The 20,164-nt window shown below is 36.0% G+C and overlaps 1 protein-coding gene across 6 annotated transcripts in view; it reads right to left on the minus strand.

The window, feature by feature from the left end:
• Positions 1–420: 420 nt before the first annotated feature.
• The window catches only part of EFCAB7 (EF-hand calcium binding domain 7), a 30,269-nt gene continuing 10,525 nt past the window's right edge, over positions 421–20,164 (minus strand). For all 6 annotated transcript variants that reach the window (XM_087731032.1, XM_087731031.1, XM_087731027.1 and 3 more), the window contains 9 exons: positions 18,860–18,981; positions 13,245–13,386; positions 11,146–11,255; positions 10,001–10,158; positions 9,665–9,798; positions 7,382–7,530; positions 5,307–5,516; positions 2,542–2,649; positions 421–1,454 (listed from right to left, as the gene is read on the minus strand). In XM_087731032.1, the coding sequence (XP_087587158.1) occupies positions 1,380–1,454; positions 2,542–2,649; positions 5,307–5,516; positions 7,382–7,530; positions 9,665–9,798; positions 10,001–10,158; positions 11,146–11,255; positions 13,245–13,386; positions 18,860–18,981 (1,208 nt within the window). In that variant the 3' untranslated portion in view covers positions 421–1,379. The remainder of the gene's footprint in view (positions 1,455–2,541; positions 2,650–5,306; positions 5,517–7,381; positions 7,531–9,664; positions 9,799–10,000; positions 10,159–11,145; positions 11,256–13,244; positions 13,387–18,859; positions 18,982–20,164) is intronic.

Raw genomic sequence — 20,164 nt, forward strand, 5'->3', positions numbered from 1 at the left:
TAGAGCGTCTCATTATTTCCCAGCTCCTTCTTAGAGACGTAGCTAGGAAAGTCTGATGTATCCACACCTTGCCTGAGGCAGCGTTTACAGAGCTCAGTTGTTTGCTAGACATTACCAAATATTTGTGGGGCCTCTTACTACAATTTCAACTTCTAGATATTTCTGAAAATTAAAATTATTCCTGCTGTACCTGTTAAGAAAAAAAATGGAAAACTAAAGAGATCACCAGTAAACCTGCCTGAGGACCAATTGCTGAGGTGCGTAAATCACAGCCGGCCGCTAGCAGAGCTCTCATTTTGTAACTGACATTTACTTGCCCAGTGTACGATTACAGCAGAATGACAGCAGAGCGCAGGAGTTGCTGGCAGATGAGGTCACATACATTTAATGTCTATTTTAAACTCAGACACTTTTCAAGCATCCAGTGACCAGGGTCATCATTTTTTTTCCACATTAACAGACATTTATACGAACTAGAAAAACATAATAGGCTGAATATTTTTAGTATCTCGAAGTTGTTTTTCATTGCTATTGCAGCTTAAACTTGGTGGACTTCAGTCTCCTTATTTCAGCTGCCCTGGAAATAATTAATTGCCGTTAACAGTCAAGAGCCTAAAACAAAACCTTCATTTTCCTCAAATAATGTTATTTCCTTATCGCATATGAAAAGGCAGATTTTATTTTATACAAAAGCATATAAAAACAGTAATTATTCAGATCAAGTGTAAGATGAGTATTATCATCAAATGCCAAAAAAAGCAAATAAAATTAAAAAAAAAAAGTGAAAGAACCAAATCCTTTATCAGGTGGCAAAACAAAATCATAAACCCCACCCCTTGATACTCCTCATGTCAAAACCACAAGAGTATTTCATTAGAAACCCATCAGACCAATTTAACAAAGCAAGTTTCTCCTCAGTGAAACAGTTCCAGCATGTGATGGAACTCCGTAACATGTTACAGAAAATAAGAGCACGTTTAGGGAAACTAGCCTTTATAAAACACAATTATATTACAACAGTCAGCTATATTACTGAACAGCACTAATTTTTATTGCGTCTCAATGTTTTCATGCCAATGTATTTCGTTAGACAGTATATGATGAATACTCTACTCTGTCAAAGGATTTTACATACTTACCGTTATTCCATCCTTAAGCTATCACTATACATGTTTCTTAAAAGCCATTAGCAGAAGTGTGATACCAGAAATAAGTAAGTACTTATGTGATTCATTGGCTTTAACAAATCAAACTCTGTGAAGTATAAATGTATGCCAGCTTTTTGAGAAGGACAAGACTAGAAATTGTCTAGAAGCTGCCAAAAAAAATTCCTGGTTTAGTCTGAATGCTACCAAGAAACAGCCCTCTAAACAGAACATTTAACGTAAGAGGGAATGCACACAATTATAAAGCCATTCTTCCTGCTCGTTCAGTGGCATCACATGCTGAGAAACCTGTACAGAACAGAGAAAACAGGTGAAATAGTTGTTTACTGGAGAACTGCGTGTATGCTACCTGAAGTGCTATGTAAGCACTTATATCACTAACATTAAATGATAAACATTCAGCATCTATAATGACAGCTGGTATTCAAAACTTACTATTTAATTTAATTGCACGACAGCAAAAAATCCATAAGGGACGCTGAGCCTACAATTTATACTGAATGAAGCCAAAATTAAGATTAATAAACCACCTTACAGGATCAGGCTATAGATATAAGTGTCAGCAGCAATATTAGAATAGGCCCCAACCCTACCAGTGTCATGGAACTGTATCCATTTACAATGGGTTTGACTGCATCCACACTGGAAAGCTGTGAAATATAAAATAGTTTGCATGCCTCTTCTTTTAAAGGAAGAGACCATACTTTTAGAGTAATAAAACCTGGATTTGCTTCATAAATGAATGGAGGAAAATATCATCGGCATTTGTAATGCATTTTCAATCTCATTCTATCCCTTAGAACCCTCATTTAGAATTTTCACTAAAGCCTGCCCAGCTCTGGAATAGAATCAGCAGATGAAATTGCCTTGTGGCTAAACATGATCCATAAGTGAAGTTTAAAAAAAAATTAGCCATCTGCAAATCACACTGTGTGTAAGGAGTGCAATACAAACATATATATATATATATATATATATATATATGTATTTGTCTCTGCTTGATCTGTTCCTCACAGACATCTATATATGTAATTAAAATTTGCTAAGTAAAAAAAAAGAACATACAGCCTTAGAAAAAAATATTAAAAAATATTAGTAAATGATACATGTATTGAATGGACAAACAGGCACACATATGAAGAACTGAACAGCAATGGGCTTTTATAGCAATCTGCATGGGGAAACATGGATACATCAAGTACAAGTTCAGCTTTGAAATATCAGGAACTGTATCTGATCTGTACTGGTGATGAAGATGCCACTATCCACATGCTCATTATCATAATAAAAGACCTGCAGAAGGAAACTGTAAAGATGTCACATGATTTTTTCTTTTTGCTTAGATTTTAAGTTGGCTAAACAATAAAAATCTTACCATCATGGATTTTGGTGCCACTTCCACAGCAAAAACAGTAAGTCCCCTATTACTTAGGCAGTTCTTACTCTGCTCATTGTTGACATGAATAATCACTTTGTTTTCAGACTGCAAGTGAAAAAATGTGAAGGAACCCATTAGTCTTAATGGTTAAGTGACTGCTCTTTATGTAACAACTACACATTCCTCTTACTTCCTCTGACTTTGCTATTTTATAGGATAGAAACGCTTTAAGGATGCTGATGTCTATTCTCTTTGAAGAGTAACAGTTTCAAATGTACCTTAGCATCATCAGAGCCCAGATCCATTGTCAAAAGTCAAATTTAAGACTCACTGAAATAACTTAAGCACTTACGACGCAACTTGGGAACACCATTTAGCGAGAAAACTATTTGCCAGAGAATGTTACAGATTCTAACAGTTTACATAGTTTCAAAAGGTGACTGGACAAATTCACAGTAGATTTTAAGTACAAAGAAAACATTTCTGTCTCAAGTAGTCCTTGAACTGCAAATCACTAGAGGCAGGACAGTGATCTGGAGAAGTGTCACTGCATGCTTGCTCAATTTTTGTTGGCAACATTCCTTACAGGCCATTTCTGAAGACTTCATTAATAGAGATTTTAAAAAATATTTGACAAAATTCATATAATTACTTGAAGAGCAGATGCTCTTGCTAATGCTATGCAAGAAGGATCTAATATATAAAACTGAAAGCTAGGGTAGCAAAATTCTTTAACCACCAGTTTATCCCAGGCAATACTCAGACACAAGACCTAAGGACATGCTACTATACCCCACTATTCAGTTGTCTCCAGATAAATCTAAATTTGACAGACACGCTGGGAAATGTTTGATTTAGACAATGCTATCCAACAATCTCTCTGTAGTGAGAAATGGAATAGAAACACAGTTACTTTACACGATCAGCCTTACGCAGCAAAGAAGCTACTATTAGACTGGTAAGGACTGACCTGGAAAAAAAAACAAACCGAAAAAAACCCAAACCAATAAAAAAACCAAAACACAACCAAAAAAGTTATCTCTGGTGCTCGCAGTACAAAGGGTTTGTGGACAGCAGAGTGCAAATATGGTAATTCCTGAAGTATGGTACCGTTGCAGAAATGTAAACACAATCTAGTGTTAAGCTGCTTATTACTTTGATCTAGCTGTTCTGGCATCACTTTGGTGAAGTCCTCACTTCCACATGGCAGTGAGATAAAGGCAAACAAAAGGATTATCTCTACAGGAAGATACTTATGGCAATGGGAACAAGGTCACAGATATTCACCTAGCACAGAGGATATATCATAGTAAGTTTGTGCTTTGGATGATAGGAAATGCCTCATTAACTATTTATTTTGGCATATAAACGGGCAGACAATAAACTTGTTACTGCTTACTCCCTGAGAAATTTGAGGCTCTGTATGCAATGTCCTTTAATCTCCCCAGCTCACACCCTGACTAGGGAGGGTTAGAAGACAGACACCTTCCTCCACCCACTGATTAAATACATATGCAAGACTAAAACAGAATCCCTCAGGAACTAGGATATTTCCTTAATTTAATTACAGAAATAACAAAGAAACAATTATTTCCATTGAAATCATCAGTACAATAACTGAAGATATAATCAAGCTGCTTGCACTGCAGGAAGCTTAGAAGATGACAGATGCATGAAACTGCCTTTCTACTATTTCTTTCCAGACATTTACAATACAAAAAAGCCTCCAGTCTGCAAATTCTAATGAGATTTTCAAGGAAGTGCAACTATTTGCTTCAACGCAGAACAGAGGTATTTATGAAACCTAAATGCTGTAAATGGCAGTGGTCAGTGATTTTAATCAGACAGCATCCAGCTGCCTCAGTACAGACCTCATCTCCTTCTCTGACATATCCCCAAACATATAAATAACTCCAGTATATCTACCCTAAAGGGCGAAGTGCAGATCTAAACCTGTAGTTCCAAGGAGCCTCGGCATTCAGTCCTAATATTAGTCCACCAGCCCACCCCCTTTTGCATGTTTGTCCATTTAAAAATATACTTCTTGCTGTGATCTTTCAAGATTTAAAGCATCTTAAGTTTAGCATCTTGCTGCACTGTGTTTATTTACCCACAGTTCCTGATATAAATGAAACTGAGAATGAACAGCACGTTCATTAGACCTATGAAAAAGATTTAAAATCTCAGCTTCTCACCAACCACTTTTGCTTGCATTTACAATTGTTAACTTGGATTAGTAATAAAGTACACCTGCTAGCCAGTTAACAATTCATCCATAATATGCTTCTAAAACACCATCAATGCAAATCACTGCTCTTTTCCTTTCTTACACACGCTGAAAATATTAAACAGTGTAAATGCTGTAGTCTTTGCTCTTTCTGTAATTGTATTTCCTGTTCTTAGTATTTGTTTTCTGGTATTATGAATGTATTATCTCTCCAATAATTATCAAAATATTGAAAAATTGGAATGTGAACACAAACAAATATTCAGATTCTATATGATACTTAAAACTGCTTGCCTCATTATAATAAGCTGTCCCTTCCAAGAACACTGATCCAGACAGACTCTTTTGAAGTCTGAGTCATATATCAAAAAGAGCTTTGCTTCAGGCACTTTTTTTTTTTTTTTAAATGAACTAAATATAGAAACTTGATATCAGAAATATCAGAAAATTTAATTCTCAAAAAATGATGCTAGGAGGGAAGAACAATAACAATAGACACTAAAACAAAGCACCTTACAGGAGTCTCATGCCATACCTTATTTTCAATAACAGAAGTGATTCTTCTGGCTGCTTTGTAGGTATAGATGATTATGTTTTCACAGCTGTCCATTACTTTGGCCTCTCCTTTATTAACAACAGACTTGCAAATAGCCCTGTTGAGTTGCCAGCTCCCTGCCTCTAGATATATGGCTTTAATTCTGGGTTTGCATTTTTCTGCATAGATGTCAATGACAAAGGGGCATGCCTGCAATGGAGAAAATGAGTTTTATCATCACTTTATCTGTAGTTTTTCCTCTCAGACTTCATCCACAGCTCCTAAGTATTTTCATATATGCTGTGAAGCAGAATTACAAGTATGCCACTGAATATTAAGTATTCAAAACCTGAGAGCTGTGGCAATCTTTTAAACCGAATGAAAGCTCCGGACAAATGAACGTTTTCCATGCCAGTCACAGCACACTCGATAGGCAGTTTGGTGTATTTGGCTCCAACATAGCAAACCCTTCCTTGGATAGCAAAACATATAGGAATTAAGATGAAGTATGAATGTACTTCAGTGGCTGAAATAAACCCGTCTCCTTTACCTGTCACGCTCTTCCTATTTGTGCCACTTCATACAGATTTAAAATATCTGCAACGTTGCATTAAGCAGTCTGCTCTTACAGTATCTTGGCTAAGATTAGTACATGTAACAACCAGGAGTTTGCATTTTCTTAGTAATAGCACCTCGGTTTCTTTCAAATGACTATTGGAATCCACTAGGATTTCTCAGTTCTGTCTTTAATTTGTTAGGCTCAATGCTCCTGAAATATCAATCTCTTAAATCATCTGAAATCAAGGAATTAAAGGGTTCTGTTATAGACACAAGTTAAGTAGATATACAATTTTAGATGAGTGACTAAAGAATTCAGAGAGCTATGTTGTCCTTTGGAAAGCAAAGACTATAGCCATAAACCACAGCTAGTATAAGGCACAAAATACCTTTTCGAAATTTCTAACTTGATAAAAACCTCCCCCAAATCTTCTTTCTTAGAGGATAGCTCCCTCTTACGCCTGAAATGCAGAAAGACAGTTTTGTAGTTGCTCTGCTAACCATATTCGCAGGAAAAGGAGAAAGTGCTGCTCATTAAGAAATCATTCACCATGATCTCAATATTTTCACTGAGAGACAACTGAAGTCTTTCTACCATATTGAGTATTTTTGGTTCTGCATATATTTGTTTCACACACATATGTTTTTACATGGTGACTACATTGACCTAATTTAATTTAACAAAAGTTAAAGACATAATATAATCAGATTATGATTAAAAAAAAAAAATCAGCTTTTCTTGGAAAAGTTGAATGATTAAATTATCTGCATATTTAATGCTTTCTTTAATTTTTATAATTTCTTTTCTATTAATTAAAGATATCCTCTTTCTTTAGTAAGAACTATTAACACCAACACTGATACTGTTTCTGAATGAATAAATAAATAAATGAATAAATAAATCTATAAGCACAGAAACATTAGAGAAATAATCCCTGGTCCTGTAAAGTAAACGGTGTGCCACCAGAAGCCCTTTCATTAAAATTTTTTATTGAACACCTTCAGATACTGTTGTGAAAGGCAACAGTAACAGAAACAGCCGTATCTGAAAATTATGAATTCTGAATCATGTGGAAAAAACGTTACTTTCTCATTATCTGCTTCTGTTGCGGCTTGGGCCAGGAAAGTGACTTTTTTAAGCAGAGCAAGTGCTGCATTTTGTACGTTTGCTGACAGGTCACAGTTTACCATCGCTATCTTCTTATCACTTCCCACCAGCAAGGTACATGAATTCTTTCAACGGGTGTAACCTAAGATTCCTTCCTCTACAACCCCACAAAATACTGGCTTTCTCTAAAGCAAAAGGCAGATTTCCTCTTCCAGTAATGTCAGTGTTATCCTAAGAAACAGGATACCATAATGACTGAAAGTCATAGTGTAAACCCTGTATTAACAGCGTTTGGACTGCATCGCTGACCTACTGAAATCAATTTATGACAGACAGAAACAGTACTGCAGTTAAATATGTTCAGCAAGTTGTATGTGAAACAGTTATTTTTGCTATATGGCTATCATACCTCTGTCATTTCTAATGCTTTATTGTAGCCCAGAGACAATAAAGTGACCCAAAGGTCACTAGGATCCCCTTCACGGTCATTGGCTTCCATGAGATTCAAATCCATAAATCCTTGTCTTGTTAATTCGTTCTTCTTCATATCAAAATTCTCTGTTTAAGAAGAAATGTACGGTAGCACTTAAACAGCTGTTCTCTTTGCAAACATCCCTTATCCTTCCAAAGCCAAACTCCTACTTTTGTTAACAAGGTTTACAAGATGGAGCCATCTTGCAGCCCCAGGCTCTCCAATGTTATTTGGGAAAGAATGTCCTTGGCCACATATATGCTCTTTGCAGAGCTTCCCTGTGGATTTTAGATAATGACTAGAAACAGCTGGCCCCTTGTATAACCCAAAAGAGAACAAGATTTCAAAACAGAAAGAGTTCATATTGATTCTTTTTTTTCTTTTTTCTAGCAGTATCTGTTATGGTTGAGATTTGCAAAATGGGGTATATTAGGAATGGAAAATGAAAGTCTGCTGGGGCCAGCACCCTTAGTGCTTGAGGTCCTTGATATAGAAATGATTTAGTTAGTTCCTAAAAAGCAATAAAATGCCAGTAATCCTAACACCCCTCTCTTGATAGAATATCATAGATCGACCACTCTCATGTCAGCAAACACATAATTGAAATGTCCTTGTGTCAGAGATTTTTTTAAATGGTTTTCTCATCTTCATAACAATGCTAAATCTTTACTATATATTATTAAAAAGGGATTACCAATTTAATAAATCTATCTAAGGGTACAGATGCTATAATAAATGGCTTGAACTTTGGTGTCAAGATTTATGATATTCGTTTGAACCCTTCAACTGATTAATGACCTGGTAAAACATTCACCATATTCTCTTCTTTCCTCTCTTATACACTTCACACACACATACACCCCTCCTACTCATATTGAGACCAGTGCACAGAACGATAACACTGACAAAGTCATAAAGTGTGGAACAGCATGTACAGGCATGAAAGGGACAAGAAACTCATACATAGAAAAGTATTTTTGTATGAGCTTTCCATCATTTAGGAAAAAGTCCAATATCTTAGAGTGTTTTAGGGAGAAACAGTTAGCAGGACTTGCCAGATTTAAAGTATTTTGGCCCAAATTAAGCAATGTGTCATAGTCTACAAAGGAATTACATCAAACATGACACGGGCTGATATATAATGATATGCCATACTGGCATGTCGTAAATGAGTTGCAGAAAAACTATATTTCTTGTAGTAACTTCTAATTTTCATCCAATGGCTTCTAAATTTCCAGTTTGTTCACTCACTGCAGTTAAACTGCCAATGCTTTGAAACCGCTGCTTTCATGCACTATATTACTAGAGCAGCCTACAGTCACTGGTGGTTGTATTCTCCTAGCCCTGTTATGAGGTAAATATGTGCATGGTCAAGGCATTTGCAACCTTAAAGCAATGCCACAGAATTCCTTTTTTCTTCAAAATTGACATTTGTAGCCCAACACTGCTCCTGCAAGCTGGCAAGATGTCTAGTAACATTGATGAGATGTATCAGCAGACCGAAAACAAAGTGCATCTGAAAGAGTCTTAACTGTCTGTCAGCTTCCTCGTCTCACTCATGGAAATCTCAGAATCTCATGGCTGTCACATAACAGAATATGGACAAACTGACGCACCATGTATGAACCTTCAAAAGAGATTTTTAATTAAAAGCTGCTTACATCCAAAGAAGATATATAGTTGCAATAGGCATTTTCTAGTGTCTCATTTTTTAATAATTAATTTTCTAAACAATCATCATAAGCTCTAGATGCCATTTTTAAAGCATCATATACACACTAATTAAATGTCCCTCTCAACACTTTGTGAGATATGAAAGCAGTATCAGCTTAATCTGCAGAAAGGAGATTGATTAAATGAATACCTGTTACAGCTTCATTCACCATATCCATGATTCACCATATCCATGATTACAAAACCTGTAGTTTTTGGCAGCTATAAAATCTTTCACCTACAAAACTTTGGAATTAGCAATGGGAGGAATTTTCTCATCAGAACGTCAGTGGCATACAAACCAGAATGAAGCAAAACAAAGGACAGAAGACTGGAGAAGGAAAAAAAGAAAAACAAAGAAGAGAACAATATCTACATGTGTTCTTGGTATAGGCTACAAAATATTCAGTTCTTCTATACTATATATATAGTAGGATGCTATAAACAACAGCTTGCAAGTAGATTGATAGCCTTAATTAGTTGTATCAAGCACAGCAACTAACTTACCCTTACATACAGCCCATGCTTCCTCATCACATTTCTCACCACTAGTTCGCAGTTCAAAGAAATTGTATTCCTCCAAACTCAGAAGGCCATTTCCATCCAAATCAATTGTCTCAAATATATCCAATAAAGCGGCTCTAAAAGATTAAAAGGCAGAACTATTTCCAAATACTTCTGTTTCCTTTACTGTCTCATAATATTGTCGATAACTATTCAGGCTATTTGAGAATATTCTGTACAAACAGTATTTTAGTAACATACAGCTTTTAAAAAGTTAGATGTTATTTGGAGCACACGCTTTTGCAATAGTTACCATGCCTATTTGGGAATATGACTCACCGGAACTCTTTGGTCAGAGCCAGTTCTCCATCTTCACCTCTATACACCAGTTTTGCTTCTCCAGTAATTTGTGTTTTTACCTTCTTCAACCTACAGCCTGTTGTGAATGGGAGCAACCAGTAAATGCCTGATCCAAGCTCCCCCTTCCATCCAGACACCTACTCTTAAAGAAAGAGAGACAAGTTTGTAAGTTACTTCTCAAATTATACCTTTATTTATTACTAGTAACATTCATACAAAAGTGATTAATTACTTGAAAACACTGGTAATGCTAGCTTCTTTCCTTAAAGAAAACATGTCTACAGTGAGATGCCATTTTAAAGACACAAAAACTAGTGAATCTCTTAGTTATAATAGAAGTTATAAAAACACACAGGACCAGAGAGGAGGGGAGAACCATCATTACTGGAAATGTCTAACAGCAGTCCTATTATTTTTCAGATTTGTAACACTCTTTAATTGTTAAACTTTAAAACAAAACCAGCCAGAAGCAGGCTGACAAAACCCACCGAGTTTTTAATTTCCTCCCTGATATATCAGCTTTGTTCACACTAGCAACAAAAACTTCCTATGTAAAAAGTCACAAGTGACTTGGGTTTAAGAAGCAAGCCAAGTTCCTTGTGGCTTGGAAGGGGGAAGTAACTTAATGCTACCATTTCTCCTCCCTTATTTCTGCCATAGGATAAGAATATTCTGTGCACTATGAAGTTCAAAATCATATATATGGCAAGGAGAAAGAAAATTAAAGGAAATTTTACCAAATTTTACTGTTGAACTTTTGTTTTTAAAGGTGCAGGAATATAAGTGAGTTTCCACAGAGTATCTATACAGATAATCAGCAACTCAGCAATACTTGCCAACAGACCACATGATAATATGGTCCTCACAGGAATTTCATTAAACTTCTATACAAGTGGCTTGCAATTCAGCCCATCCAAAGGGCATAACTAAGACAGTATTACATCTTACCTTGTGTAGGTTCTGCCAGTTTTGAAAGGGCACATGCACAGAACAAGTGTTTCTTCTCTCCTTTAGCCTGATTAGGTACAGTTTGAATTCCTTCCAAACACTGGGAACTCACCCATGCAGCATTAACACACTAAAAATGTAACAATTAAAATAGGAATACAACAAAAATATCTAACCTCTTTGTTTTGTTGTTCAGTAAAGCTCACAAGCTGTAGATTTTCTTGGGTTTCATTTTCCTTCAGAATATACAAAGCTGTATCCACTGACAAGCAATGACAAGATTTTCCTAAAAAGAAAAACATTCCCAACACAAATGCTTAATAATGGCACAAAATTGTTTTTCTTTGAACCCGAAGTAGATATTTCCGTGGTATTTATAATATTGATCCCTGTTAATGTAAGATGGAAAAAAGAATCCATTATATGTTATCGGGATTTCCTTCCTATTTAGGTCGATCAGATAAATTGTTCCAAATCTTGTGATTGTCTTACAGATAATGATTACTATTAATAGTTCTAATATTAAAACCTTTGATAGTTAAGGAAGCTATTTTCATTGTTTTCTACCACTAGTAGAACATTATTATTTATTGCTTTTCTTTATATCAAGGCTCCTAAATATTTGCCATTAATGATGTTAGCAAAATTGTATCATATTCTCCTCTGAAGTTCTGCAAAATATTGTTAAACTCACGTTGACTGGAAACACAGATTATATGCAAAAGCTAGGGATGCCAGAAGATGTACATCTCAGAAGTATACGTTTCAATTATTTTTAAGATTTAAATAGCAAGATTCCCTCTGCATGGGATCACTAGTTGTTCTTTGTTTGTCTTAGGTTGGATTGGAATGGAGGCCTGGTCTTACATATGTTAAATGGATGCCATTTGAACCTCTTTGATTTCTTGTAACTACTCAGTTCCTGAGGGCAATCAATCAATGAGCTATTTAGTGGTCTTCAAGTTAATCATACCACAGCAAAACAATGAATGCAGGGGCTTAGCTTTTCTACAGTTAGGAGTCAAGAATACTAAAGAATGGCTACACACCACACAACTTTGTTAAAAACTTGAAGATATTTCTGATTCCTCATTAAAAGTTAATTGCTCTGCTAACATCAATCCTTTCCTTACATACTAGTATTATGCCTTCCTCTTCACAACAAAGCACAAAGATATTTCTATATACAGGACAATAATGTTGTGCAAAAGTAGAAGTTTTTTTACAAAAGACAAGTAAGTACTCTTCTGCGTTCACAGAATGTCTGGACAATCCTGCAGCAGAACTATTCTAAGGCACAGTTTAAGAGGGTGCCACATGAAAAAAGAAAAGTTATGAGCAGAACACTTGAGACATTCTGTTACTCAAATCTGTTAGCATCAGACCACGTTTCCTCACCATTAGAAGTCTGTTGATCAGCTTCCCATTTCAGCCAGGTAGTAACTGCAAAATGGCTACTTTCTGTCAATTATTTGCAGTGAAGTTTTTACTACCAACCTCAATCAGAATCAATTACCAACCTGCAGCACAACAGCCAGTCCAGATGACTCTAAAACACCTTTGGGATCTAACGGCTCCTGTTCACAGGATTAAAGAGGAAATAATCTACTTGGGGAAAAAATAATTCCAATGTAGCAACTAGATAAAGCTCCTTGGTAAATCACTGGAGAGAACAAAGCCAACAGCATTTGGAAAAAAGGAGCACAAAGGCTGACTAATCTCAGGTGGCTCTAATGCTGGGCTTCACTCTTAAGATAAAAATTAAAATAGGCAAACCAAGCTCTAAATCCCTCGGACAAAATTAATAATTAAAACATCAAGATACCGCACTGCCATAAGAAGCCATAACCTATTTTAAGTATTTACAAAAGTATTTGAAGTGGAGAATATTCACTAAGTTTTGTATTGTTGTTTCCCACAAAGTGCATTAACACCTTAAAGAGAGATACTGCTAACAGTGCTAACACTTGAATTTTGTAATAAGACTTCACAAATCTATGGCCAAAAATAATCTAAGAGGCTGACTGAGTAAAGGGAGAAAAATAATGGACTTAGCTGATTTTCACTGCCCAAGCAGTGAGCACAAAATGACTAAGCAGAAAATATAGTGTGACAAGTTAAGTTATATTTTTAATAGGACTCTGTCAACAGAGAAAAGTATTGCTATATCGCAATATTGCAAAGTATTGCAAGTGAGAAACGGAGAGATGTATCAGCAGAAGAGAAAATATTTTTTATAGAGGAAAATTCTCCAAAGAAATACAAACACACTTACCTTCTACCTGACGAACATTTAAAGGCTTGATGGTAATACATACTGTAGACCTTTGAGGTAAGTGCAACTTGTACTTGTGACTAATGATTTCACCATCTTCTTCTAAGTAGAAACATCCTTTGGATTGTGCACACTGCCATTCCTGGAAACCAAGCAAGTATTAGATGTTGCCTTGATCTTTAATCAAGATAAAAGCACCTTCTCTGAAATACAGTAATTCGATGATTTATTAAATCCTGCATAAAATACACCACGAGACACAGCACTGATCTTCTACTCCTTTTTTTAAATTATTCTTCTCAAATAGTCCTTTTTGTAGTCAGTTTTTGCAGAGCAGTTAGTAACATTGTTTCACTTGTGAAAATGCTTGAAAACCATACAGATTACCTCAATGCTCAAATAGTTGAAATGAAATTTGAATTGCCATGAAGAATCAAATTCAAACTCATTAAATTCTCTGAACTGTGTGATTTACCACTGAAACACTGGAATTTTGCTACATTAGTTCCATCAGGCCAATCAAGCAAAGAACATAATTGATTAGCTGAACAATGAGGAGTTATTCGCTCAGACAAATCACAAACATAAGTACTGGTCAAATTAAGTGGTTCTTCTTGATTTCTGTCAAAGCTATTGGAAAGACATAAACTGAAAACTGCTGTATTTGTGAATAATATGGTTTCTAGAGAAGCCATGATTTTGCCGAGATGCTAAAACAGCTACATGCTTCAATTCTTTTTTTTTAAACAGCAAGTCCCAATTTTCAATTTCAAATATCATTTGAATGATATTTCTTTAGCAAAATAAAAATAAAAGTCCTTATAGACATATTGCATGCCTTGAGAAACAGAAGACATTCTTGATTTGCCTTCCCTGGTCTGGATTAAGTCCATCATTTCTAGTCACTTTCCTAGCAATGGAAGATAATGTTTTTGAGCAGAGCCTAGCAGAAGGAATCTTTCAGCGTAATCTCAGCAGAGAGCTCTGTCCAGGTGGCTGTACCTATGCTTAGTGTTCAATGTAACAGGTAAGCTAACACAGATTTGAGAAGAGAGCTTGTAAAAAAAAAAAAGAGGTCTGCATGCAACTCCCAGTAAGGAGGCTGACTACTAGCTCCATCTAAGGTCAGTGTTCATCAGAGTGCTACATTTCATTTCTCCTCTTAAAGAATCAGTTCTCATTACAATGCATTCACACTCAGTTGATAGTACCTTACAGTCAATGACCTAAAGGTGTCAGGCAAGAACTGGACTTTGCTAGTGTACACACACCCAGGATGCCAAGTAATACACTTGGTAATACATGTAGCACTGATCCTGCGTTTAGATTTCTCCATTCAGAACTCTACATTTCTTAAGAATATAAATTACTCAGGAATTCATGGATTTAAAAGCCTTCAGTCCTTGAAGTACTTTTAAGTACAAATACTTTGCAACTCGCTTTCCACTGTTCTTCGGAGGTTTGAGATTTTTAAAGAATATTAAGACTTTGCTAAGGAAGTTCTAAGACACATACTTCCTCAGAGCACGGGCTATCGAAAAGACAAAGATCAATTAAGCTGTCTACAAGGAAGTGGGACACCCAATCCCTGATGGAAACTAATATCCAGGTCCCTCCCCTCCCCTAATCTTTTCCAGTTAAGATAACATGTTGGATCTGGGATCTTCGTGAAACCTATCTTCTCTGCCATCAGAGATGCAGAGGAAACAGCATGCTGTTAGAGGAACAATGATCGCATCACACCATCTACATCTACACTGCGAAATAACAGACAGCAAGACGCAAAGTGAGGCATTCAACACCCTATCATCCATACTGTTTAGTTCTTAGCTCATTCCCTGGCTCTGTTTAAGATGACTACAACTTACACTCTTCAAGAAAATGCGTACACAGTTCAAAGGATTTTTCACTTCAGGCACCACTTTCAAAAAGTAATACGGATGTAACTGCACTCAATTTGGCTTTCTGTCACCTACACAGTCAACATCATCCCATCAGGTTTTACAGCCTTGCACACTCCATGCCACGACCTACCCCACAGCTTGTAACATGTATTCTTGGCTGGGATGCAGAGATATAAGATTATGAATGGCACTGGAAAATATGATTTCTTAAACCCACAACACTACCACATGGGTGCTAGGAAAAAAAGCAAGCCAAGTGTCATTTAAACTGGACACAGTCTGCTTGAGAGGGTGCTAGGCCTAAGCCTTGTGGAAGTGCAGCTACCTATGCTACTTGGTCCAGAGTCAGAGATCAGTCCCTGGCCACCTTTTATGTAGCGGTATAGACCTAATTAACAAGGCCAGCTAATAATTTTATACCGATCTTTATCCATGAAACTAGATTTCTAGTGACAGGATACGCAAAAGGGGTCAAATCACAAAGGATAATTAGCAAAGAAGAGAACAGAGACAGAAAGTTCTTGGAGCTTAATGGTGAGGGTTAAAGGTTAAGCAAAAGATAGGGTTCTCTCAGTCAAACAAGTGGATAATGGGAGTTGATATTAACATTAGAGTCAGCATAAGTCAGTGCTAGAATTCACATACATAGTTCAGTCTGTTAAATCATTCTAGTACTATTCCACTCTCAATAAACTGTTTATTCCAATACTTGCATGACTCCTAACTTCGTCTGAAGTCCGTATGTAGCAAATTGAGATTTTTCCTTAAAACTTGACACAGCTGAGATAACTGGTGGTTAGCTCATTTAGTCTCTAAGCGTAATACCTTACAAAACTGTTAGAAAAATTAATGACATTTCACAAAGGTCTAAGTCAAAAGGTATGCTAATGAAGCAAAATGGCTGTTCTTTGAGACATAGGAGAGCATAATATAATTTTAAACAGCAGTCCAAATGTGCTGTAACTATTAAAAAAGATACTGTGACAATTTTCACGTGCAAAAATTACTCTAACAACCACGTTCTATTCCCCCTTTCTCACTATGGCAGTGGTCTTCAAACCATGATCTCACAGATAGTCCATGGAGAGTAGCTTTGTCCTGTTTGTTTACCTTCCATTTTTCTAGCTGTTATTTCAGATGAAAGACTACCTTTTTTGCAGTTTCGCATTCAGATGGACATTGTTACAACAGGGACACCAAATAATCCAAGTAAGCAGGGAAAATATCTCAAAATAAAACGTGCAGGTTAAGATGTGAGCAACAGCAAGCAAAAGTTCGACAGTGCTTTAGGAATCAAATACTAAACTGTTATTCTTGCAGAGGGCGTAAGGTGGTGCTATATTCTCTAAATTATCCATGTCAAATTACAAACAGGTATGTAAACTTGGGAAGCTAAAAGATGATTTTTCTGTTTTGATTTTAGTATGTCACTTCAGTGCATAACAAAAGTTGTCGAGTAATAGCTAACATAGTGGGAAATGTTTGTATTAAAAATGTTAATCATAAAGAAATGTTAGGGACTACCTGTTGCTGCCAGTGCTGGTCACTGCCCAAATAATGCATTCTATTGCTATACCAATGTAAGTTGTTATTGAATAGTCCACACACTTATGCATAATTCAAAATAAAACACAATGTTTGTGAGAGGAATTGTTCCTATGATTAAAGCAAAGAACTTCAGTTCAACACTTTGTCTTGTACAAACCTGTTCCACATGCACAGAAGAAGTCTTGCTAGTTCAATTGCATGAGGCTACTTCACCTATACGAGTGGGAGCATATAACTGTTTCTTTCAGGAAAAAGACTTTTCTCACGTATTTTGCTATCCACTGTGTGTACAGCTCTTCCATTGACTTCAGCAGAGCAGAATGCAAAGGTGAGAATCCTTAGCAGGGATAATTTAACTACTCAACACAGAGAGAAAACTCTAGAACATGATACACTGGTTTCTTTTTTTGTTAATGTCTTTCAATCTTGACTAAAACTGACAAGAAGAATATTTTGCAGAAATTTAAGATCTCCGTTAGCCATGCTTTAATTAATTGTAATTCAACCACGGTTGAAGCCCAACAGGTCAGCATGTTGTTCATGCACATCTGTAGCACTTCTGTAACTGTCTGGTTTTTTTCCCCAAAAGTTATTTACATGGCTTTGAACATGTCACAAAACTCCACTGACAAAAAGAAAAAGACACATGGAGGAATGTACTATGAATACATTTTGTGTTTTCTACAGGTTTTTAAATTTAGATGTTCACCACGTTTTGACTTCCACAGTTTTCTTCTGTCAGAAATTTAAAGTTGACATTGGTTCAACTTCATTTTGGCAATATTTTCGTACTGTCCCAAAAAGACAGGTGAACTGCAGAAAAAAAAAATTCTGAATAGAAGATAAATAAGAAAAATTGTAGGGTGCTAGATTCTGATCTGCAGCCTGAATGAATCACTGTGTATTTATTCATTGATTTTGACAGAGTTTGCATTGTGCCCTTAATAGTTAAGGTTAAAAAAATTAGTAGTTCTGCTTACACCTTTTCATGTTTATTGATTGATTTCAGGTTTTGTATGATGCTAATCAATAGTAATCGATATCTACAGCTGCTTTTTTTCAGTCAGTTCTTACTAGCTTGTAAAAAGAAAAGAATCCAATATTGGGAAACTGTGTGATGGTTTTATATACTACATATCATGTTTGAACAAGGTGAAATTGCAGGTTAAATTGCATGGAGGTCCAGATACCTAAACAGACTGCAAAAAATTCCTTTGAGATGATGTTTTTAAATTTTAATATAGAACAAATGTCACTGTATAGCAATGGCAAAGATATAAAGGACTTCAGAGTTCAATAACAAATACAGAGTTGTTATTTGAAACAAAAATGTAACTCATGAGAACAATCAGTTCAGTTTTCTAGCAGCAGTTATACTATGTGGTCATAACCATTTTTTCCCTTTCATACAGGAGTCTCAAGGTGCACATTTTTAATGTATCCTAGCAGTTTCCAGTTAATGTTTTATATTTCTACAGCTATTATTTTCTGTTGAAAGAAAACTAGTAAAGGTTCAGTCAAGAAAGGGAAAACAAAGGAAAAAGATCAATATTAACACTCTACAAATATTGACTTAGCAAAGTGACTTTGTTGTCTTTCTCCCACAGGAATTTATATTGAATGAGTGATTTATTTAAAAGAAAATGATGATAGAACATATTAGTCTAACTAAAAATCAATATTTTCAGGCTACGGCATATATTTACAAATTAATGCCCAACAAACTGAATATGCTCACAGACCTGTTATTTATTTCCAATTACCTTTCATATAAAGGTTTATGATACACAATCTTTCAGACTACTAAAGCATTTAAAGTTCTCACCAACCTAATAAATTATTAAATTTTAAATTTCTCAAAGAGTCATTAAACGTTTTATCCAACAGTGGTTTCATTTATAAAAAAACATACTTTGTTCTATTAAACCTTCACACCTGAAAAATTATTTTCAATAAATAGACGTCAGCAAAACCAACAGTATATAAAAATGTTAATAATAATATGTATCAAGAAATGTCTCACTGGTTTATAGCCGCCCTTGACAAACTATTAATAAAACATAAGCTAAAAATCAGAGAAAAACGGTTTCTTATTTAAAATGCAATAACATATGTGCCTAGAGGAAAACAGCATAATTTCAATAGGACTAGCTTACATGATACCTTTGTGTCTGGCTCAATTAGCTTTGTGTTTCTGTTGGTACTGGCACCCATGCTGATAGTGGTAGAAATGGACGCTTTGCAACTTTGAGCTGATGAGGGTCTCGAAGGAGTTCTGCTATCACCTATAAACATAGATATTTAGTTACAAGTACATTATTTCAGCCCACTCCTAGTGCTATTTATCATAAAGCCTTACATTTATAGCACACACACAAAATGGATGACGAGCTTCAATCAGATAAGCTGACTTCCCTTATAATTATATAACATTTAATAATTCATTAGCCAAACACCTTTACTTCCCTGACTGTACATCCCGGGTGAATGGGCATATGAATGGCAGAACCTTGGAATCCAAATCTGCCTGAAGGACAAGGAATTGTTACTACATGATTCCATTTACCTTGGAATCAAGGTAAATCTGTCCTTAAGTGGATAGGTTTGACCTACTTCTAATTTAAGGTTATTTCTTTCCAGGACAATGCAGTTTCCCTGCCAGATAGCACATCACTTATGCACAGCTGCCCAATGCAATTACTTCCAAGCCTTTACTTTCTAGTTCCTTATGCTGGGGCAACTCTGCTGGTACAATTGTTGATTTAGCTACATAAACTCAGTCTTCATCACTGTTCTGTCATCTTTGTACCTCTTCACTATTGCCTAGAATCGAAGCATCTTAAACAGTGCACACTACATACAAATGCAAATATTTCATATATGGTACCTTTGCAGTCTGTTAGACTGTGGTCTTTTTCCAGTTTGGGAAGGTTTTTAAGTATCTTCATAACTTCAGGAAGAACATTAAACTCTCATATTGATTGTGCTTGAAAAGTGGCCTCGATAATTGAAACAAACAGACTGCTTATTGATAAATGTTTAAGGTTTCATCTCTGATCTGGGAAGGAAATAAATATCTTGCCTATGCTGCAACATCTGATCATTCACTTTCTCTCTTCTCTCCGGACTGTGTCACATGAGAGTCAATGAAATTCACCCTTAAGACTTTGAGAGCTTCTGCTGGTTTTGGCTTAGATAGAGTTAATTTTCTTCATAGAAGCTAGTATGAGGCTATGTTTTGGATTTGTGCTGGGAAGTGTTGATAATACAGGGATGTTTTAGTTATGGCTGAGCAGTGCTTACGCAGAGTCAAGGCCTTTTCTGCTTCTCACCCCACTCCACCAGCGAGTAGGCTGGGGGTGCACAAGAAGTTGGAAGGGGACACAGCTGGGACAGCTGACCCCAACTGACCAAAGGGGTATTCCAGACCATATGACCTCATGCTCAGCATATAAAGCTGGGGGAAGA

This window comes from Nipponia nippon, unplaced genomic scaffold (genome assembly GCF_047370975.1).
Source record: "Nipponia nippon isolate SJK-2023a ecotype South Korea unplaced genomic scaffold, ASM4737097v1 scaffold_5, whole genome shotgun sequence".
Lineage (NCBI taxonomy): Eukaryota > Metazoa > Chordata > Aves > Pelecaniformes > Threskiornithidae > Nipponia > Nipponia nippon.